The sequence below is a fragment of the Lynx rufus genome, unplaced genomic scaffold, assembly GCF_022079265.1.
Source record: "Lynx rufus isolate CCGP_SWC_20201006 ecotype Redwood Valley unplaced genomic scaffold, mLynRuf1.p SCAF_4, whole genome shotgun sequence".
Classification (NCBI taxonomy): Eukaryota; Metazoa; Chordata; class Mammalia; order Carnivora; family Felidae; genus Lynx; species Lynx rufus.
In genome coordinates this window covers 25,507,248-25,529,764 of record NW_025814856.1, presented here as the reverse complement: position 1 = coordinate 25,529,764, position 22,517 = coordinate 25,507,248, and the positions used below count along the sequence as shown (strand labels likewise).

The following is a 22,517-nucleotide window of genomic DNA, read 5'->3' as shown; positions in this document are numbered from 1 at the left end:
TTGGGGTTGGCTTTTTCTACTAAGCATGATTTTCTGTAGATTCATCCAGGTTGGTGCCTGTATCAATAGTTTGTTCTTTTATTGCTGAGTTATATTCCATGATATGAATGTACCACCATTTGTTTAACCATCTACCCACTGAAGGACATTTGGGTTGTTTCCAGTTGTCTGTTGCTGATAAAGCTGCTATAAACATTAGTGTACAGGGTTGTATATGAACATAGGCTTTCATTCCTCTGGGATAAATGCCAAGGAGTGCAATTGCTGGGTTGTATAGTAGTTACAAGTTTAGTTCTTTTTAAGAAACTGCCCCTACTGTGTTCTAGAGTGGTTGCACCATTTTACATTCCCACCAGCAATGGATGAGTGCTCTAGATCTGCTTTCTCTGCATCTTTGCCAGCATCTGGTATTATCATTACTTTCTATTTTAGCCACTTTGATAGATGTGTAATGGTTTTAGTTTGCATTTCTCTTATGGCCAATGATACTGACCATCTTTTCATGTGCTTCTTTCCCATTTGTACACACCCTTCAGTGAAATGTCTGTTCACATCTTTCGCCCATTTAGTAATTGGATTCTTTTTACGACTGAGTTTTGAGAGTTCCTTCTTTATTCTAGATACTAGGTCTTTGTTGGATATGTGGCTCCCAAATATTTTCTCCTGGCCTTAAGTTTGTCTTCTTGTTCTCTTAACTACAAAAAGTTTTAAATTGTTCTAAAAAGTTTTTAAAGTGGGGCACCTGTGTGGCTCAGTTAAGTATCTGACTTTGGAACAGGTCATAATTTGATAGTTCATGAGTACAAGCCCCACATCAAGTGAGCTCAAGCCCCACTTTGGGTGAGCTCAAGCTCCGCTTCAGGCTCTGTGCTAACAGTGCAGAGCCTGCATGGGCTTCTCTCTCTCTCTCTCTCTCTGCCCCTTGTTCACTCACTCTCTCTTTCTCTAGGAAATAAATAATAAAATAAAATTATAAAATAAAATAATCTAAATAATAAATAAATAGTTTTTAAAAGTAAAGTCCAATCATTGTCTCCACAGCATTTTGAGTTCTGTTTGAGATGGTGTCTAGGTGGCCTGCAGGGTGGAGGCTAAGGGCACTTGTCTTGCAAGAGAGTGGAGTCATCCAGGAGTGTGCCTTCACTATAAGAAAGCTTCAGCAACACAGTCCAATCTTCATGTGCCATGCCAAGACTTCAAGGCACAGGCCACACTTCATGACATTTTTTATGTGCTTAATTTTGGTGAAGTCCAACGTATTATATTTTCCCTTTTATGGGAAGGCACAGCACCTGACAGGGCTGGATCCCGGCTGAGATCATGACCTGAGTCAGACACTCAACTGAGACACCCAGGCACTCCTTTCTGAGTTCTTATCATGGATGCCTGTTGAATGTTGTCAAATGCTTTTTCTGTATCAATTGATGTGACCCTGTGATTTTCCTTCTTTATGGCCAGTTATGGTAGTAGATTTTTTATTTGATGTTTATTTATTTTGAGAGAGAGAGGGAGAAAGCACGCGTGCATGCACCTGCTTGAACAGAGGGAGTGATGGAGAGAGAGGGAGAGACAGAATCCCAAGCAGGCTCTGTGATGTCAGTGCAGAGCCCAACTCAGGGCTTGATCTCATGAACCGTGAGATCATGACCTGAGCTAAAATCAAGAGTCAGATGCTTAACCATCTGAGCCACCCAGGTGCCCTGGTAGTAGATTGTTTTGACTGATTTTCTAATAGTGTGCCAGCCTTGCATCCCTGGAACAAACTCTGCTTGATTATGCTGAATAATTATTATCATATATTGCTAACTATTTGCTAATATTCTGTCATACACCTTTAAAAAAAAGATTGTATTTATTAACCCCAAAGTCATTCCACTTTGCTATTTTCTGCCTTGGGTTCTGGCAGCCTGCTCAATATTTTAAAAATATTTGTAAGATCTACCAACTGCTATTGCTCATTATGTTTTGGGCTTCCGATGATATTAAGGGGTGCTTTGGTGGCTCAGTTGGCTAAGTGTCCAACTTTGGCTCTGGTCATGATCTCACCATTCGTGAGTTTGAGCCCCCTGTCAGGCTCTGTGCTCACAGCTCAGAGCCTGGAGCCTGCTTTGAATTCTGTGTCTTCCTCTCTCTCTCTCTCTCTCTCTCTCTCTCTCTGTCTCTCTCTGCCCCTCCCTGACTCACACTCTGTCTCTCAAAAATGAATAAGCTTCAAAACAATTTAAAAAAAAGAAAAGAAATGCAAACTGAAGAAGCTACATAGTTGGAATTCATTTCGGCACAGAAAAAAGGCAGGAAAGAAATACCTCGGACTTTGAAGGAAAGAATGGGATTAGCAGTTGGGAAGCAGGGTTTTCAATTTTTATGTTCTACATTCTTCTTTCGCTTAGAATGTATGTAATGATCAGGTCACTTAATGCATAAATATGGACTTAAGATATGCACAAATACCTAGTCCATCTGATTCCAACAGCTTGAGAAATCATTTACTCTGCTACTTACCCAAGGCTGGGCTTGGGTTGGCCCACCTTGGCTAATAACCATGGTTGGTCAGGAGGCTGAACCCCACCCAGCCTCTGTGAACTCTCTCACAGCTGTGCTAACTGTAAGGACACAATCATTCCCCCAGACTCCTCACAAGGGCGCTTAAGGCTTGCTCTGCAGTGAATGCTTTACTCAGAACATGGTGTTAAGAGAGGTTTCCGCTTAGCTCACGGATGCATGCTTTCAACATACCTAACCCCGCAAGCAAGCCCACCACAAAGATCTGTTTGTGGCTGTAAGTTTGCCTCACTCCAGCCCTCTATCCTTTCAGTGAGTGGGTCTCAGTGAGTAAGATCTGCAAGTGCCAACCGGCTGGTAACTGCAATCTGGCCAACGTCCAAAAGATAAAATTAAAAAACAAAACAAAACAAAAACACTCTCAATCCTTTTAGAAACTAGAAGATGAAGTGTTCTCTGTACTTTGGTTCACTATGCAAAAATGAAGCAATATGGCCACACAAGAGAGAAAGAAAACTGCCCCTGCCCTCGGTCTCACCACAGGACAAAGATAAAATCTTAAGGCTCTACCCATGTGGCCTGATGTGTGGCTCTGTTGCCCAAAATGACACTTGGCCTCCTACTGATAAAAAGAGAAAAAACAGACACAGAATTCTTCTACAATCCACCAATTCCACTTTTAGGTATATACCCAAAAACTGAAAGCAGGGATTCAGATACCTGCACACGCACGTTCACAGCCGCATTATTCACAGTAGCTAAAGGTGGAAGCAATTCACATGTCTGTTGTTGGAAGCATGGATAAAGCATGTGGTGTATACGTGGGGTATATACATTCAGCTTTAAAAATGAATGAAATTCTAACACATGCCATGACATGGGTGAACACTGAAAACATTTTACTAGGTGAAGTAAGCCAGACACAAAAGTACAAATATTTTATGATTCCACTTACATGAGGTACCCAGAGTCGGCAAATTCATAGAGACAGAAGGGAGAATGGAGGTTTCCAGGAGCTGGGGGAGGGGGAAATGGGGAGCTATAGTTTAATGGGTATAGAGTTTCAGTCTGGAAAGATGAAAACATTCTGGAAATGGATGGTAGAGACAGTTGTACAACATGGTGAATGTACTTAATGTCACTAAATGGTACATTTTAAAACAGTTAACATAGGGAATGTTATCTTATGTATATTTTACCACAACAAAAAAATGCAAAACATATATACCTATGAATACATACATGTATGTGTGTACATATATATATATATTTTTTAAGGTGCGTTTTCTCCACAAGGACAGAAAATATTAAAAAAGGCAGATCAGGGTGCCTGGATGGCTCAGTTGGCTAAGCATCCGACTTTGGCTCAGGTCATAATCTCTCAGCTTACGAGTTCAAGCTCTGTGCTGACAGGTCAGAGCCTGGAGCCTGCTTCAGATTCTGTGTCTCCCTCTTTCTCTGCCCCTCCCCTACTTGTGTGTGCACGCTCTCTCTCTCTCTCTCTCTCTCTCTCTCTCTCTCTGAGAAATAAATAAACCTTAAAAAATAAATAAATAAAAAATAAAATAAAATTTTTAAAAGGCAGATCAGGGCCACCTGGTCAGCAGGTGGAACATGCAACTCTTGATCTCAGGGTTGTGAGTTGGAGTTCCCTGTTGGATGATTACTTAAAAATAAAATCTTAAGGGGTGCTTGGGTGGCTCAGTCGGTTGAGAACCCGACTTCGGCTCAGGTCATGATCTCACAGTCTGTGAGTTCGAGCCCCGCGTCAGGCTCTGTGCTGACAGCTCAGAGCCTGGAGCCTGCTTCGGATTCTGTGTCTCCCTCTCTCTGCCCCTCCCCCGCTCATGCTCTGTCTCTCTCTCTCTCTCTCTCTCTCTCTCTCTGTCAAAAACAAATAAACATTAAAAAGAATTTTTTTTTAATAATAAAATCTTTAAAAAAAAAAAAGCAGATGAAGGAAATGGCAATGACTAGCTACATTCCTGAACTGTAGCAAATAGTCATTTTCTAGAAAACAGCATCGTGAAAGGAAACCGTTTCACATTAACAATGGGGAAACTGGACAGCCAGTGATAAGGTGACCTCAAACAAGCATTTTATGCCTTGATTAAATTCAATCCATTTGACCAATTTTGTCAACAAGAGATTTACTTTGCTGTTTGAAGCTTTTTTGCTATTAAAGAAGCATAACCTTGAAAATCAGAGATTCTTTATTCTAGCCACCACTCTTCGTTATGCTTTAGGGAAAGCACTTTTAAAACAAGCATGGATAGGGGCTTATGGGTGGCTCAGTTGGTTGAGCGTCCAACTTCGGCTCAGGTCATGATCTCATGGTTCGTGGGTTCAAACCCCACATCAGGCTCTGTGCTGATGGCTCAGAGCCTGCAGCCTGCTTCAGATTCTGTCTCCGGCTCTCTCTGCCCCTCCCCCACTTGTGCTCTGTCTCTAAAATACATAAACAGTAAAAAAAAAACAAAAAACAAAAAACAAGCACAGACAAGCCAACCTTTAAGTGAATGCACATCCGGGAAGGGCTTCAAACAAAGTGCCCAGTCCCGATACACACAAATGATTGCACAGTGCCACCTCGATGTCAAAAGGAACCTCAAAAGGCAAGTTGGTTTGTTCCAGAACTATCAGGGTCTCTCTAGTGTTCTAAATCATGCTAAACAAACAGATGAGAACCTGACCACTAAGATTGAGAACTGCACACAGCACCACTGACCTGGCCCTTGGTCACCTTAAGACTAAGCTGACACCAAGTAGGGAAATGCTATTTTCAAAGGGAATGAGTGTATGGAACATCTTGTTACAAGACAAGTGCTTTGCACTCTTCAGGAAGTCAATGTTATACATAAAAAAAATTTTTTTAAGGGAAGCTATTCTAGATTTAAAAAGTCTATAGGCACCTGGGTGGCTCAGTCAGTTAAGAGCCTGACACCTGATTTCAGCTCAGGTCACGATCTCATAGTTGTGAGATCAGGCCCTGCACTCAGTGCAGAGCCTGCTTGGAATTCTCTCTCTCCCTTTTTCTCTCTCTTTCCCTCTGTCCCTCCCATGCTCATGCTCTCCTTCTCTCTCTCTCTCAAAAAAAAAAAAAACAAAAAAAAACACATTTCTCTAAAAAGAGTCCAAAGAAACAACAAAATTAGTAAGTCAATCTTTTTTTTTTAAGTTTATTATTACTTTCTTTGGAGAGACAGCACACACGTGCAGGGAGGGGACAGACAGAGAGAGGGACTGAGAATCTCAAGCAGGCTCTGTGCTGTCAGTACAAAGCCCAACGTGGGGCTCAATCTCATGAAATCTGAGATCATGACCCTAACTGACTAAACCGCCGAAGTGCCTCTGTAGTGAATCTTAATCAGATCTTGGTTTATAAAACAGCAAAACTATGATAGACAATTTTAGGACAATAGGGAAATTTTCACATAAACTGGATATTAGTTGATATGAAATTGTTAATTTTCTTACTGTGATAATGAAGACTGGTTATACAAGAGGATGCCCTATTTTTAGGAGAGGCTTGTGAGTGAACTATCACAATGCCTACAGTGCATTTTCAAGAATTCGACAACCACACACACACACACACACACACACACACACACACACAAAGGACTCAAGAAAACTATTGTTAGAATGGTTAGAACTGCAGATTCTAGGAGACGATATACAAGATATCTTGTGCCTCTAAATGTGATCCCAACTGTAATTACGAAAATTAAGAAATATAATGCACTCCTTCCTTTCCCCATAACAAAGGGAGTAAGTTGTAGCTCACGGGGCTAATCTTTACCAGAAACCACCATGGGCTGAAACACAACAGTTCTTAAAAAGCTGGTGTACTTGAAGTCAGATGGCAGCCAGAACACCAAATGCCTCAACATGCCTTTACCCCACCATAACATTCTGAGCAGAACACTGTCCTGCAGCCCGCAGTGGCCTCAGTGATCATAAACAGGATGTCTCAGCAAGGAAGTGTCTGTCAGGGGGTCACAAGAGCTCCCTCCCCATGTGGAAATCTGAAGCAGCATGAGCATGACCAAAGGAGAAATGAATCAGCAGCCTGATGACACAGGCACCTGCACCCCCTATCCCCAGTGGATCGGGCCTCTCTGATTTCTCATATGAAAAATGGGAAAATAGTCCTGTCTTCATCCCACGGTTACTGCACTAAAATCACAATGCAATAAACTCATTCTCCATCACATTACAGCAGCAGCATTTCTTAAAGCCTAGATTCACAAAGCAGAAAAGTTGCTCATGAACAAATGGACCTTGAGGTAAAAAGCATCTGACAAAGGAGGCCTGGGAGGTCTTCAAGGATCAAGCCTATACATTCTTGATTCTAAGAACCTTCTTCCTGAAGCCACATAATCATGTCTAAGACCAGAGGACAAGTCTCAAACCCAGCAAGACCAGTGCTTACCTCGGCCATAGGCCCTGGCTTTCTTCGGGTTGAGTTTGGGCTTCAGAGGAGCCCCCGGCTTGAGCTTGGCTTTGGGGAACTGGGACAGGTAAGTCATCACCGAGTGCTCATCCACATCAGGGTGAATAATTTCTTCAGGAGTGATGACCTAGAATAACAGCATGGTAGGTGAACACCCAGAGTACATCACTTATAACCGCTAAAGTTTTTGCAAATGTCTCAAGTCAAACACTATAGACATTAAGAAATTGAGTCAGCCTCTAAATTAAGTGAAATTATATCAAATTACATGCCAGTGTCAGTGTTTTTAACCTTTTAGAGGTGTCATTATTCGTTTCGGAAGCTGAGGACCCCCTCCAGACAATTTTTTTAACGTTTATTTATTTTGAGAGAGAGAGAGAATGCGTGCACACGTGCACGAGCAGGGAAGGGGCAGAGAGAGAGGGAGAGAGAGAGAATCCCAAGCAGGCTCCGCACTGTCAGTGCAAAGCCCAATGTGGAACCCATGGCTCATGAGATTATGACCTGAGCTGAAATCAAAGAGTCAGACACTTAACCAACTGAGCCACCCAGGAGCCCCTCCTCCAGGCAATTCTATATGTAATTTCCAGAGGTGCACACCCACCCTCCAAAAAAGGCCTGCTCACCCCCTACCCTGGGGAAACTTTCCAGAAGGGGTAAGCTATGTCAAGTGAGGAGGAAGAAGAAACAAGTATACACAGGATTTGCACATATTACCAAAAAGCACATAAACTGGCCTTTCCCTTTGCTCATCTACCCATTGCCTGCATCTCTGTTAACTCTGCTACCAATAAAAAATAGTAATAAAAAAAAAAGAGAGAACACAGCAACATATTAGATCTGTGGTCTTGTTACATGCTGATGCCCTAACCACCCGGGTAATGGTATTAGGAGGTGGGGCCCAAGGGAAGTAAGTGGGTTTAGATGAGGTCATGAGGATAGGGCCCCCAGGATGGGATTAATGCTCTTATTAAGAGAAGGAAAGACCAGACCTCTCTTTCTTTCCCATGTGAGGGCACAGCAAGAAGCCAGTTGTCTGCAAGTCACAAAGAGGGCCCCCACCAAGAACTGACTCTGCTGGCACCTTGCTCTTGGACTTCTAGCCTCCAGATATGGGAAATAAACTTCCGTTGTTTATACCATCCAATCTATGGTATTTTGTTAGAGCGGCCTGAGCTGATGACAATGGGTTTCAATACATTAAGAGCCATTAAAAAAAATAGGGAGGAAGTTAATTTCTCCTGACATGTAGCCTAGGAGCAAGATTACACCCATGCTCGGCAGGTAGCCTCCTTGAAGGCATCACAGCCTCAGGCCTACTACCTGACCTAGTCCTAAACAGTACAAAAAATCTCTCTGCCCCAGTAAGGGCGCTGAGGAGGTAAGGTAAGGCAGTACTCCTCAGACCAACAGAAGGCTCTGTCTCATGAACTGGGTTAACTAAATGCAGATGAATAACATATATACCCAGCTTCCCTCACCCCAAAGTAACACACACACACCAGAAAACATACTGATCATTATCCTCCAGCAACAGAACAGCTACTTGGGTTTGAACAATTGCCTTCACTCATTCCATAAAATGTCGGATGTGCATTGATTTGACATTTCTTCCAGGCAGCTCCCTCAACAACTATACAGTGCCAACATCACATGTATGTCAAAAGGAGATGGTTTTAGGTTTAAGAGGAGATGAAAAAGATACCACACCACTTACTGAGGGTGGGAGAGCCAAGAAATGGGCCATGAAGCAGAGACATGATGTCAAAACCAAAGAAATACAGGCAAAATTTTCTATCTCCCAAGGGATCCTATTACAAAATACACTGAACTCGGCGCTGATTACTTAGTCCATAATGTAACCAGTGGTGAGGTCATCCATCCACGGCACTGGCCACCTACAAGTTCTCTTGACCAGGGCTTCAAATATGGGAGTCTTGGTATTTAAATATCAGAGGGAGTTTTTTAGCCTCCTTGAAAAACCTTAGAAGACAAGACCTCAACTACGTAATGTGGCTACTGTCAATGGTATCCAAGATTTATTCAATTTCCAAGTTCTCTTGTCATATTCCTGTGACAGGATTAGGAGCAATACAAATTCTTCCACAATTTCCAATAATGGTAGGTTATCCTGGTTTAAATTTAAAAAAAAAACTTCTAAGTCCTATGACTTTCCCTAAGATACTGAATCTTTTTTTTTTTTAATTTTTTTAAATGTTTTTATTTATTTTTGTGACAGAGAGAGACAGAGCATGAGCAGGGGAGGGACAGAGAGAGGGAGACATAGAATCAGAAGCAGGCTCCAGGCTCTGAGCTGTCAGCACAGAGCCCGATGTGGGGCTTGAACCCACAGACTGTGACATCATGACCTGAGCCGAAGTCAGATGCTTAACCGACTGAGCCACCCAGGCGCCCCAAGATACTGAATCTTAAAAAAAACTTCTAAAATATGTAAAAAGTGGTCAAATATTGGCTATTTCTTACAGTTCAACCTAATCATTAAAGTCTACATTTGCAGTCTTGTATCTCAAGACAGTCTTTGAGATCTTTGGAGCAGAAACACTAGAAAATTTTCCACATGTGACAGAGCACTGTGAAGATTTCTGAATGATCTACAAGCACCTACGTCAATGGGAACCTCTTATTATGGGTAAACTGAGGAAGAGGGGAGAGTGTCATAGGCAATACTCTCTGAGGGCTGAGGCTGAGGATGTCAGACTGCCTGCCACACCAAAAGAGGCATCCACAGAGTCTCAGAACAAGCTGGAGGATGGAAATAGCCCCATGGGACATGGTGTTGCTTGTATATATACCTGTGGGACACCCAGCCAGTCGTCTGCTTGCTGCATAGCTTCCCGTGCATTGTCCACAGGCTTTCGTGGATCCCAGGATTCCCAGTCTGGACACAGACCTGTTAATATGACACAAAAGATTCTGTTAATATTAACTCACTGAAAAGATTAAAGGAAGCCATGTGCTTAAATTAAACCCCTTTGGTATCTTAATTCAGAGAACAATTTCTTCCTAAAATCACAGTGAACTGTATATTTTAAGGGCAAAAAGTATCCACTCCTCCAGAGTAGAAACTATTCTGAGTCTAAACTGAGAATTCTCCTTCAGGCCGTTATTTTCTTGCATTAACACAGAGATTATTCATTCCTTGAAGGTGTGGTATAAATAAATAAACAAAGCCTATTTGAGCCTGGTGCCTTTTTACAGGGGATTTTCCCCCCTACCACATTTGCACTTCTGTAGTCCAGTCACCAAACGTGTAGGGTTCACGCCAGCTGGATGTTCTACAATTGAACTCAAAATTGATACAATCTATGTAGAAATCGTGTAAAATCCCACAGGTTAAGGGCTCAGTCCCATAAGACTGTCCCCTTCCCCCACTGCACAAATGCAAGTCCAGGCTGTCACTTGGACTTCTAACAGACCATTCTATAAATTGCAGGTTCTCACAACGCCTCCTCAGATTCAATCGTTAACCAGAGTGGATCACAGAACTCAGGAATACCATTTAATTGCTAGATTATTGATTTCTTAGAAAAGGCTACAACTCAGAGTGCCTGGGTGGTTCAGCTGGTTAAGCGTCTGAACCTTGATTTCAGCTCAGGTCATGATCTCACAGGTTCAAGAGATCAAGCCCTGCATCAAGCTCTGCACTGACAGCATGAAGCCTGCTTGAGATTCTCTCTCTCCTGTCTCTACCCCTCCCCTGCTCACACATGTGCACACACTCCCTCTCAAAATAAATAAATAAACTTAAACATTTTTTTTTAAATAAAAGGCTATAACTTGGGATGCCTGGGTGACTCAGTCAGTTGAGCATCTGACTTTGTATCAGGTCATAATCTCGTGGTTTGTGGGTTCGAGCCCCACATCGGGCTTGCTGCTGTCAGCCTGTCAGCACAGAGCCTGCTTTGGATCCTCTGTCCCTCTCTCTTTCTGCCCCTTCCCCACTCTCACTCAAAAAATTAAAAAAAAAAATTTCTAATTAAAAAAAAAGTTACAACTCAAGAACAACCAGGTGAAAGAGATGCATATGGCAAGGTATGGGAGAAGGCGTGTGGGGCTTCCATGCCCTTTCCAGGTGCACCACCCTCCCAGCACCTCCTTGTGTTTACCAATCTGAAAGCTCCCTCAAATGTATAGTTCAAGGAATTTTGTGGAGACCTCAACATGTTGTCATGATTGATTAAATAACTGGCCACTAGTGATTAACTCAACTTCCATCTCCTCTCCTCTAACCTTGGTGGTTAGGAGATAGGGCTAACAGTTGGGACCCTCTAATCACCTGCCCCCATCCTTAGCAGCTGTCTAAAAGTCATCTCATTAACATAAACTCAGGTGTGGTTGAAAGGAACCATTGTCCTGGCTCTTATCACTTAAATTCCAAGGGTTTTTGGAGCTCTGTGCCAGGAAAGGGACAAAGACTAAAATATATGTTTCTTTTATAAGTCAAAATATCACAATCCTATTCCTAGATACATCTAAAAAGACTGCACTAGCAACTGTATTCTGTATAATTCAAAAATCCACTTGCCCAAAAGCCCAAACCTAGAATCATCTTAAAAGCCTCTGTAAACAGGAGAAGTATAGGACTGAAGTAAACATCCACAGGTTTAAACTGGTAAAGAGGTATCCTGAAATGTGTCTTTCGGTGGAAGCAAGAAAGAGGGTGCTGGGAAGTTAACTAATGCTGAGCTTTGAGTTAGTTTGGGACATCACCAACTTATAGGCTTTCAAGACAGAATGAGGCCTGGAGTTAGCCTGCCCTCCCTGTCCAACATAGGCTAGCCAGCTCTGCTTGGAGTGTCGGGAACCATTAGCTTACTAAAAACTAATGCGACCAGCATATACAGAGTATTCGTAAATGGAAAATATGATTATTAAAGTAAATTTTTTATTAGAAACAATCTTGAGGGTGCATATAAACACAGGCTCTGGTTTTTCTACGGAGTGTGTACCAGCAAACTCTACCCATCAATCTAAACCATCCAGTGAGGATAATTACTACCTTGGTGTGCACTCAACCACTCAGAAAAGGGGGGAAAGCCTCCAACTGGATCCTGACCAAGCACTATTCCATAGCAACGAAGAAAAAAAAGGGTGGAGAAAGCCATGTATAGTCACCCAGTGGTTGATAAAAATGGGTACTTTCCACTCAATGGAAGTTTTTAGATTTTCATGCCAAGTCAACTAACAGGGCCACGTGTTTCTGCTGAAGTCAATGGGAAACCAGGCACCAACTGTGGGAAGAGGCAGGACTTTGGAGTCTGGAAGCTAAACCTGCTCCAAGAACTACAGGATTCATTGGGGATTTGGGTAAATAACTGAGTTCAATGCTCAAAAAGTCAATGGATACACCTAGAAGGTAAACAGAGCCAGTTTTAGCTCCCTTTGCTCTTACAGGGGGCTAAAACTAGGAGAAGACACCAATCACAGCAAACCCAGCTTTCCCATGAGACAACCAAGGGGATTTGGGCCCACAAATGTCCATCTTGAAGAGCTGGCTCAGGTAGCCATAGACACTTACCTGGGGCACAGCTGTCTACCAAGGCTCCCAGAGCCTTGCCATCTTGCCAGTTCTGGTTAAAGTTGGTGATGGGCAAGTAGGGGATCTTGTTCTGAATCCATCCCAGCAGCCTCTGCTTCGGCGTCTGCTTCTTGGCATCATCATCCCCTTCGTCCTCCCACACGGGCATAGAGATGGAGTAGTGGAGGATCAGTGTCCACACCAGGCCCAGGATGAGCTTCAGGTTCCCATCCACAATGGCTTTGCTATCTGGGGAGAGAGGCACAAGCATGGATTGGCACCTTCCTCTGGGTTGTGAATGAAATCTTCATTTGCCAGAGAACCACACAGAACTATTTCAGCATGAAAGGACTGTAATGTTAAAATTTGCTTCAAAATACTTGAGGATGGGAACAGATGAAACTAGATTCCAAAATGTTTACCAGTGTCGTGAAATCATGGGTACATGAGAATGTATTATACTTTTATCTCTACTTTTGCATACGTTGGAAATGTTCTGTAATAAAAAGAGCTTTTAAATTTTAAAGGACTCATTTCAGAAATACAGACAATAAAAAGAGGTGGCTGAATTCCAGGGACAACCATCTGTTTAACTTGGTAGTATGTGATCTACCAAATTATATGTGTATGTGTTTGTATATACATACATATACATATATGTGTGTGTGTGTTTGCTTCCCTGAATTTATATTCTACTATACTTTTCTTTTCACTAGTCATTATGTCTTAGAGGTGTAAGAGGCCAGTTTCCCTACAGATCTCACCATCCCTGGGTGTTATCAATCATTTTCATCTCTGCTCTTCTCTCCAGTTAGTCATTCATAAGATAAAGTCATTAATAGTTAAGCTAATCCAGCTGGGCAAAGTCTCTGTTGCCAGAAGGATAAGTGACTGGCCCAAGGTCCTGGCTCCTCTCTAGTGCTCCCTCAGCTTAACACAACAAGCCATACACCAGCCCTTCTAGGAATCTTCCAGGAAATCTCCCTGCTGCTGGTTTCTACCTTCTACTCCCTTGGCTTCTCTATGGCCCTCTGTCCTCTGTCCTCTTTCCAACCTCTACCTACATCCACCCAAATCCAAACATTACCAATAAAATCTCTCTATCTCTCTCCCTGTCTCCCCCTGTACACACTTCCCCTCCTATCCATCCCCAATCTCTCTCCCCCTCTCCCTTCCCCTCCTGTCTATACCCCCATCTCTCTCCCCCTCACCCACATCCTTCCCCTCCTATTACCCACCCACCCACTCCCCCCTCTGAATTTCCTCCACCCTTTCCCCACCAAACAACCCCTGTTAAACGCCCCTATTCTACCAGGACCCCAAACTGAAAATGTCAGAGCCATCATGGACTCCTCCTTCAAATCTCAGGTTGCCATTTCAACAATGTGTCAATTCCCTTCTCTACCTACATCTCTTGGCAAATCCTTTTCTCCACCTTCCCAATAAATGTGTGGCCCCTCCTCCCTTCTCTCAGAGTCCTCGACAGCCATAAAGCTGAACCATGTTCACATAACCCTACAACTATCTTTCTAGTCCGGTACCTCTGTGCTTCCAAATTCACCAATGGTCCCAACTGCCCACAATCAAACTCCTTAGACATAGAGCACCCTCAGAACCCCCAAACACAGCCTGCTTTTCACCCTTGTCACCCCTCCCACCACAGTTCACACTCCAGACTCAGAGACTCCTCATTCCTGGACTACATCCTGCTTTGGACCCCATGGACCTCTCCATGTGTTCTGTATTCCCTCTGGTGGGAAGACCCTTCACCCCCATCCTCCTGTGGGACAAGCCCTGGCTCATCATCCAAGGACCAGATCCAACAGGTGGTGGCCCTTCACTCCCACCAACATGTGTGTGACTGTGCCAGGGTCCTCTCAAGACAAAAACCATTCACTCCTGAGCCTCCAAGCCCCCATTCCAGGACTGTGAGCACCTGCCATGGAGTAATAAGCCTTCACCATCTTGCAGCTCCCTTCACCCTGTCCCACCCATTCACCCACCCACCACAAACCACCTGAATGTCAGTTAGACACATGCCAGATTGCACTTAATGAAACCCAACTACAACCACATGAGAAATATACACACATACTGAGAAGGAGTAAACCCCATGTCACTCAAAACTGAAAGGGTGGAGACTTTTTTTGTTTTTAAATTCACCTGGTTATTGTTAGTCCTCTCACAAGAAAAGATCCTCTTAAAAGGGCGCACCCAAACCCACAGAAACCAAAGGTACTTTTATGATTGTAGATTCAGTCATAATAAAACTCGATCGTGTAAAACTGTACAGGGTAAAGAGTATCATAAACTGGCTGGTAAGACAATTTATATTTGAGCAGTCCTCACTCAAAGTTAAGGTGCCCAGAGATTTTCTATGCAATGAATTGTATAAATAATAACTTTTTTTTTTAATTTTTTTTTCAACGTTTATTTATTTTTTTTGGGACAGAGAGAGACAGAGCATGAACGGGGGAGGGGCAGAGAGAGAGGGAGACACAGAATCCGAAACAGGCTCCAGGCTCTGAGCCATCAGCCCAGAGCCCGACGCGGGGCTCGAACTCACGGACCGCGAGATCGTGACCTGGCTGAAGTCGGACGCTTAACCGACTGCGCCACCCAGGCGCCCCAATAATAACTTTTAAACAGGACAGTCCACATAACTCACAGGGCTCAGTGACAAATGAAAATACATGACTTCTCGTCCAAAAAGGATTAAGAATTTCAAGATGGCAACAGCAGAGCATTAAACCAAGCACAGAACCCTTCTGAGAGCAGGGCCCTGTACAGCTGCACAGACTATGTGACCACGAAGCCCCCTCTGCTTCTGAGGTCCTGTGGTCAATAAAGCAATAATCTGCAGAAGACACTTGACCGTGCACAGAACTTGAACATCCGAGGAGTTCATCCCACGGACCATATGTTTCTCCTTGATCATGACGGAATTTTTTTGATAAGATGTCCTGTTATAAGGTCGTCTTTGAAGCGCTACTGATTACTGAGTTACTACCTCCCAATCATAAGAAATTCCAGGTGAAACAATTTTCCATGCCAGAGTCCTTTATTTAAACTAAAGGGAGAAGAGCAGTCCTCAGAAGGGGGAAGCACGAGGTGGGGATGAAGTAAAGTATGTGAATGCTTATCGTTAGTCAGCGTACCCGTGCTGGACCAGGCAAGGTCAGGTCTTGCACCAGGCAGGATCTGAACAGGCCAGAAAGTCTCATGCAGCCACAAGCATCAGACTACAAAGTTCAACTTTCCTGAGTTATGTGTTAAGTGCTCTTCAAATGCAAACTTACAGATTTTATCCATAAATCAAAACATGAAACCAGCTTGCTCTATTTTTACCCGGCTTACACATGTTGGTCTGAAGGAATGAGACATGAGTCTTTTTCAAAAAAGATTTCAGGGGAAATATGACCCAGTAAAAGTCTGAGCCAAATTTATGAAAAATACAATGCCCAGAACTTCTGTTTCCAATGAATTCAAGGTGGGTGTCCAAACGGGAAAGCCCCCATTAAGATCTCCTTGGGATAAATGATACTTTTGCTCTGCTATTCTAAGAAGCTGGAGAAAGAACAGTCCTAGTTCCAAAAGTGATTTTGACAGGTGAAGGTTCAAATGCTTCACCGAACTCTTGGAACAATAAAACGATGGCAACTTGCCCAAAATGACTCCCCCTTTCCCACCCACATGAAACAGAAGACTCCCAATGCCTTGAAAATGAAATGCTCCACAGCATTACAGTGTCAATGTCTGACCATCACAACAGACTACAGGATTTTCAAACGTGAGCGTGCTCTGTGATGTTTATGTCGAGTGTAAACATGAAACAGAAATGTAAAAGGAGGAAAGGTCCAGGTCAGCTGGAAGCCTCTCTGGCAGGATTCCACCTCATTGAGAGCCTCTTTTGGAATAAAATAAGCCAGCGCCCGCCACGCCTGCTGGACCTCCTAGAATCTGCTTAGGTTGTAGTTGGCCTGGAATCTGGCCACAGGTTTCTCCTCCCCAGATCCAACCAATCACAATTCCCATGTAACTGGTCCTGGCTCTGGACAGCACTGACCCTCCAACCGCATACACACCCTCTGGAACTACTTAAAATTATCCAGCATTGCTTCTAAGTGAGGGCAGTGGCTTTTCTTCTTTTTTAATAGCTAGAAAGTTAATTTGAGCTACTGCAAATTCTAGGATGGAATGTTTTCACGTCATTTCTGTACACCGGTTCTCTAGCCCTCCCTGAGTAGCAATCAGGAATGGGCACATTTATGGGGGAGGAAACCAGCTATTTTTAGGCAATCTTTGGAAGCATCTTGGAAACATCTACTGCGTAGACAAGTTCCTCTGAGGAAGGGAGATGGTGATCTTTCCGTCTCTCATACCAGGAGGGCAGGATCCACACCACCAACTGCATGCTCACCACATTCACTGTGCCCATCTCCTCTCCTATTACTGATTCACCAGGGTGGCATGGTGGGGGTTGGGGGGGCGGGGAGGAGAGGCCTGAGCAAGCACCGTCCCACATTTCTGCCCTCCTGAGTAAGAACAGCAGGTCATCCAGCAGCCACAATGCAGCAGCTCACTGCTGGGTCAGAAACAGCCAACAAGGGACTTCAGGGATCAAGGAGACATAGGAGTTTCGGGAAAGCTCCTCCTAGTACGCTTGAGGAAAAGCACCCAGACCATAATCCAACTATGACTTGGTCATCTGGAGAAGAGTCTGTCACCCACTCTGCCTCCGTCCTCCCATCTCTATTACCCTCTGGGAGGCAACGTGGCACAGTGGTTTAAGTACAGGCTATGGAACCAGCCGCTCCTCTAGACAGGTCACTTTGAACCATCCATCCATCCTCTCTGGGCTTTCTGTTTCTTCATTTACCAAATGGGAATGATCCCAGTCAACACCTTCACAGGGCTGTTACTAAGAAGCAGGTGGGTTATAGAACACCATGAGTTGAGCATAATGCCGGGGACAGGGTAGGCACTTCATAATACCTTCCTTCCTCTCCTTACTCATTCACCTCATATCTGAATACCTGCTCTGTACCCAACACACTTCCCTAGAACCGGAAGCCCAGAAGCTATAATCCCAGTTTTGTAAGTGAGCAGGAAACAGAAGTCAGGGTTAGTCAGGGTAATTCACAATAGTACCTTGCGAATTAAAAGGAGGATGAAATGTTCAATGTGTCACTACCCTGAGCCATGGAATTCATTAGAAGGGTCATGAGCCTCTGAGGTTCCTGTTCTCCTGTCCCAGGAGGAGGCCGACCTGCATGCTGTAGTGAACTCAGGACACATGAGGTAGGTGCAAGGGGGACATTGTGGCGCTAAGTGCTTTAGGAGACCACTATGGCCTGAGATTCCTGCAGACAGAAAGCAAGAACTACACAGGAACCCGACTGCTGATAATCGATCAGACCTTATTGAAAGAGAATATGGTATGAAAAGAGGCCCACAAGAGCCAGGGGTCTGGCCCCAACTTGACTTCCCAACTTTGCATTTCCCTAGGGTTAACCTTGATCCTTGGCCTCAGCTGGCTTGGCCTGGAACTCTCCCCCCACCTCTCTTGACCTAGATAATGCCTCTTCTATGCCCAACTCTGCAAAACTAGAATAGGTCCCCGGCTAAGTGCCCCCTCAATGCCCTGTGCCCTTCTCTCTCAGTGCAGCTACAGCCGTGCCTGCCTCCTGTGCTCAAAGCGGCAGCACCACAACGGCAGGAACAGGCTGTTTTGCTCCCCCGATCATGGACGCTTGGCTGTTGGCAGGCACGTTCGGCTCCCTGCTCTCTCCTCTCTGGTGCTCTGTGAGAGACAGGGCCGCTTCCCCGCTGAGTAGATGCGAAAGTACACACACAGCCTTTCAGACAGAACTCTAATCTGCTCCAGACTGTGTCCACCTCTGAGCCCCCAGCAGGCAATACAGCATGTGGCACAGAAACATTGCTGGGGAGGTCCCTGAGGCTCTGCAGGCGTGGGCTCGGCACCAGCAGGCTGGCTGCAGAGGCCTGGCCAAGTGATCCGACCCCAGCATGCCTCAGTCACTTTACCTGTAAACTGGGGATAATGTTGGAACAGGAGAATACAGCTGCTGGGAAGACTGCCTGCCATAACACATTTCCAGCATTCAGACCCCTATACAGTCAGTTGTCATTAAATGCTAATATTAGTACTATTACTCTTACCACCACTGACTTCAACATGCTTTTATCAACCTTGAGACAAAAAGAACAAAGGCAGAAGGGAAAAGTGAAAGCTTAGCACTTAAAGGTGGTGACCTCCGCGTAGGCACTGGGGTTTCCTGTCAGCCTTGACTGCTTGGGTGAGCCAACCCAAAGAGCATCCTGTGAAGGGCTGCCCCAAGGTCACCCCACAGTGCAGCACTCGGATCACCTGGGCCCAGGATGCAGGTGGCAGACGGGGCTCACTGGCATCCCAGCTTGGTTTTATGGTTCCTCCCCATCCTGCCTTCTCTTCCAGCCTGCACAAACTGTGGCTGAATTGTTGGCCTCGGTTGCCCAAACAAGAGGGTACCCTCAACTAAAAGAAGGCTAAGTTTACCACCGTCCTCAGCTTCTCAGATGTCACCGTTCCCTTCATCATTAAAGACGACCGTCTCAGTCTGCCGTCCAGAACCAGGGTCCATTTCTGGGGGTGCAACGGTCCCTCCATCCGTACAGCAGGTGATGGACTATGTACACAAGACTGTGCACCTGCCTAGACACCCATGGGCAGGATGAAGGGGCCAGATGCTTTCACCCCTGCTCAGGGCTTCGTACAGGGCCTCAAACCATCAAAAGGCCACACAGACTTACAGCCAGACTTGACAACTCACACTGCTGATGGCTGAAGGGTACTTGTGGTGAAGGCCACAAAAACCCTGCCTCCTCCTCTCCCAGGCATGTGGCTTCCAGCTGGACAGTCCTTCCTAGCCTCCCTTGCAGCTCAGCAGTGTGGTTGCTTCACCAACAGACAGTGAGCAGACAGAAGGGTGCCATCACTTTAGGGCCTTGGGCAGGGGGAGTGCTCCCTCCTACCGCCAGCAAGAGCCCCTGACATTACAGTCACTTAGCTTCAATCTGCGTTCGGAGAGGCCAGGCAAGGTGATAGAAAGAACCTGGGTCCCAGAATAGGGTGCCCTGCCAACCTGAAGACTGAAAAAAGCCACTGTATTTGGGTTTTTTCTCTGTTACAGCAGCTTACCTATAATAAGAGGATGTTCTGGGCCCTGAAGTCCTGAAGTCACACGGGCCAATTTCTAATCAGTAAGACAAAATACAGACCACGATAAAACAAGGGTGGATTGGAGCACTCTGGTCAGCTGGATTTCCAATCCTTTTTCTTACTCAGGAACTCTCAAGGATGACAAAGGAAGTGTCTGAGTTAACAATTTTTACACTTCACTTCAGGGTTCAGTTAACAAAGAGTTCATTTGGAAGGCCTTTTCATGTTAGTAATTTTTCAAGAGATGACACAATAGACCAAGGGTGGCAAATGGCATTAGCATGTGAGGTGAAAACCCTTTCAGGTGTTGAGAAAGATTCTCAGGCCCTATCTGGGGTCAACAAGAAAATAGATTACCAATGTCTGCCACGACCAGGCACAGGGAGTGGAGGCTCAATGAGGAAGAACTGTATAGATTAGTCATGCCTGCTCTGGGCACGGCATGGGGAGCAGTGGCTGGGACTTCTCTGCAACAGAATTGAGCAAACATTGCCAAATCCCTGATTGGAGACTTCTACTATAGGCCCATAACACATTCCTTGTGCATAAACTCAGACTTCAAATTTCCTACTTTGCCAACTATTCCTTCTGTTTTCTCTCACTTGCTGGACAATTTTTGCCCAGAATAATTGGAACAAATTATTTCATAAATACCTTATTTTTATTTTGATACAGAGTTTTTGGTGGACATTCAGATCACAGATACTATATGCTGGTGTCCTGCTTCATATGTATCCCAAACACCCGATTCTCTGGTTAAGAGGCATCCTTTGTTTAAAAGAGGCATTTGCATCACTCGGTGGGCTTCCAAATGCCACTTTTCAAAAGTTTTTATCACTTCTGGGGATTACTTTATATCCAGCGACAAAGTCATACTGAACCTTAAATGAGACTGGTATATTTGTGGGTCTAGAACTTAGTCTCTTCCAACTAGTATTAGTGGGAAAGCCTTAAAAAGTTAGAACAAGGATTCTAGTCTTGTTATAAAGATTACAGAAAGAAGGGAAAAAGGAAACATGCCCCAAAATGGTCAAAGCAATGTATTCTAAACTAGGTTTTTGACCTCAAAGCCACAGGTCTCCTAAGTGAGTAGTAGGACAAGGGTTCCAGGGACCTCTGAGCGTGAGCAGAGAGTGGAGGAGCCCAGAGTCCAGTCACTGGGAGGCGCTGGTAAACCCCAGTGTGAGCTCAGAAGTTCTCAGCGCGGTGATGTCTGTCCCTGGCCCATAGCTTTTAGGCACAACTGCTCTGAGAACATGTGCAGATCAAATAATAAACGTTGGCTGCAAATGGAGGTCCTTGTCACCTGTGGACTCCAGCTCAGCCTCACCTAAAACACAGCTCACGGCCCAGGCTGGTCCTGTGCACGCAAGTGCAGCCCACAGGGAAACCCTTTGGGGAAAAGCATGAGGGCAGGAGGAACCAGGCCCAGAAAGACTCCTAAGCACCTCCTCCTCCTTACATCAACAGCAACCAAACTGTAACAGCAACTCCAGACTTTTCCAGATCCTTCTTCCAGACCTCTCCCCTGGGCCTGGCCCTGTGCCACATGCATCACCTCATGTAACCCTCACAGCAACCCTAGAAGGGTCGCTTTTATGCTTAATCTCATTTTACAGATGGGAAGACAGAGGCCCGCAGAGGCAATTGTCAAAAGTAACATACAGGAAGAACCCAGATTTAAACCCAGTTCTCTGCTGTCTGAGCCCAAACCTCCATACTTCTCTAAATACACATTATGCCATGACAGCTGTATAAGGTGAGTGTAACAGGACTCACATTTCACAGATGAGACAGAGTACAGGAAGGGACACACCCCTGAGGCCCACGGCCAGTTAGTGGCGAAATTGGGAGAGGAACCCAGGTGGGGTCTCTGAACCTGCCACTGCCCCAATCATTCCCACAATCCCTAAACTGTCGAGGTTTAGAAATGAAAAATGTGGGCAGAAAGTGACAGCTTACAGCCTAGGAGGTGCAAGCAGAGGTCAGACTTGTATTACTTTAGTCCCTCTGTCTCAGTCATGACTTGGCCTTTACTGCATCCCAGAAACTGGGGATTCCAATGTCCCTACATCTGGGAGGTCCACCATGCATGACCTACCGCTCAGCATGGGAAATCAGAGAAGATGGCAGAAAACATACCTCTGTCCCCATTTACCCCAACCTATTGGTCTGTATTTTCCCCAGAAAATAGAAATTAGGGTCACTCACATACTTGAAAGCTCCATTTGTTCTCATACCCAGCAAACACTTCTGCCGACAGAATGCCAGGCCCTGTGCTGGACACAGATTATGCTTTTATGTAAGATAATAAGTTAAATTGGCTTTAAAACACTCCACAAGGAGATGACAACATTATTATAATGAAAACCATCCACCAACCCACTTCTTGCAACCCTGCCCTGGGGAAAGACATTGAAGACTTTTTAAGGGACAAAAGGCAAAAAAATTTCTTTTTTGCCTTTTGTCTCTCATGCTAAGCTGTTTCTTAAAAAACTTTTTTTTCCTTTGTAATTAAGAGTAAAAGGTAAAAAATAATAATGCTGATGAAGAGGACAGGTATTCATCCTTCCACTGCAAACTTGTAGAAGTTGAGCCTTGTTAGAAAAAAGATCAAGGTGGTTTCCTTGGTTTGAAAGGGGAGGAATCAGTTTGCATACACCCCCACCCCCTGCCCCTGCAGCCCACATCATGTTACAACTCCTATAAGCCTGTTATAGAAATGGCAGCCTGCCCAATGATCGTGAAGTCATAAAGTGAACAAAACTCCCAATTTAAAGTCTTGAATAGGAACCAAG

General features: G+C 44.6%; 1 protein-coding gene across 5 annotated transcripts in view; it reads right to left on the bottom strand.

Annotated features, from left to right (window-relative positions):
* The window catches only part of FLNB (filamin B), a 143,305-nt gene that overhangs the window by 73,318 nt on the left and 47,470 nt on the right, over positions 1 to 22,517 (bottom strand). For all 5 annotated transcript variants that reach the window (XM_047097648.1, XM_047097649.1, XM_047097650.1 and 2 more), the window contains exons 2-4: positions 12,498 to 12,746; positions 9,772 to 9,869; positions 6,938 to 7,085 (exon numbers count right to left, since the gene is read on the bottom strand). In XM_047097648.1, the coding sequence (XP_046953604.1) occupies positions 6,938 to 7,085; positions 9,772 to 9,869; positions 12,498 to 12,746 (495 nt within the window). The remainder of the gene's footprint in view (positions 1 to 6,937; positions 7,086 to 9,771; positions 9,870 to 12,497; positions 12,747 to 22,517) is intronic.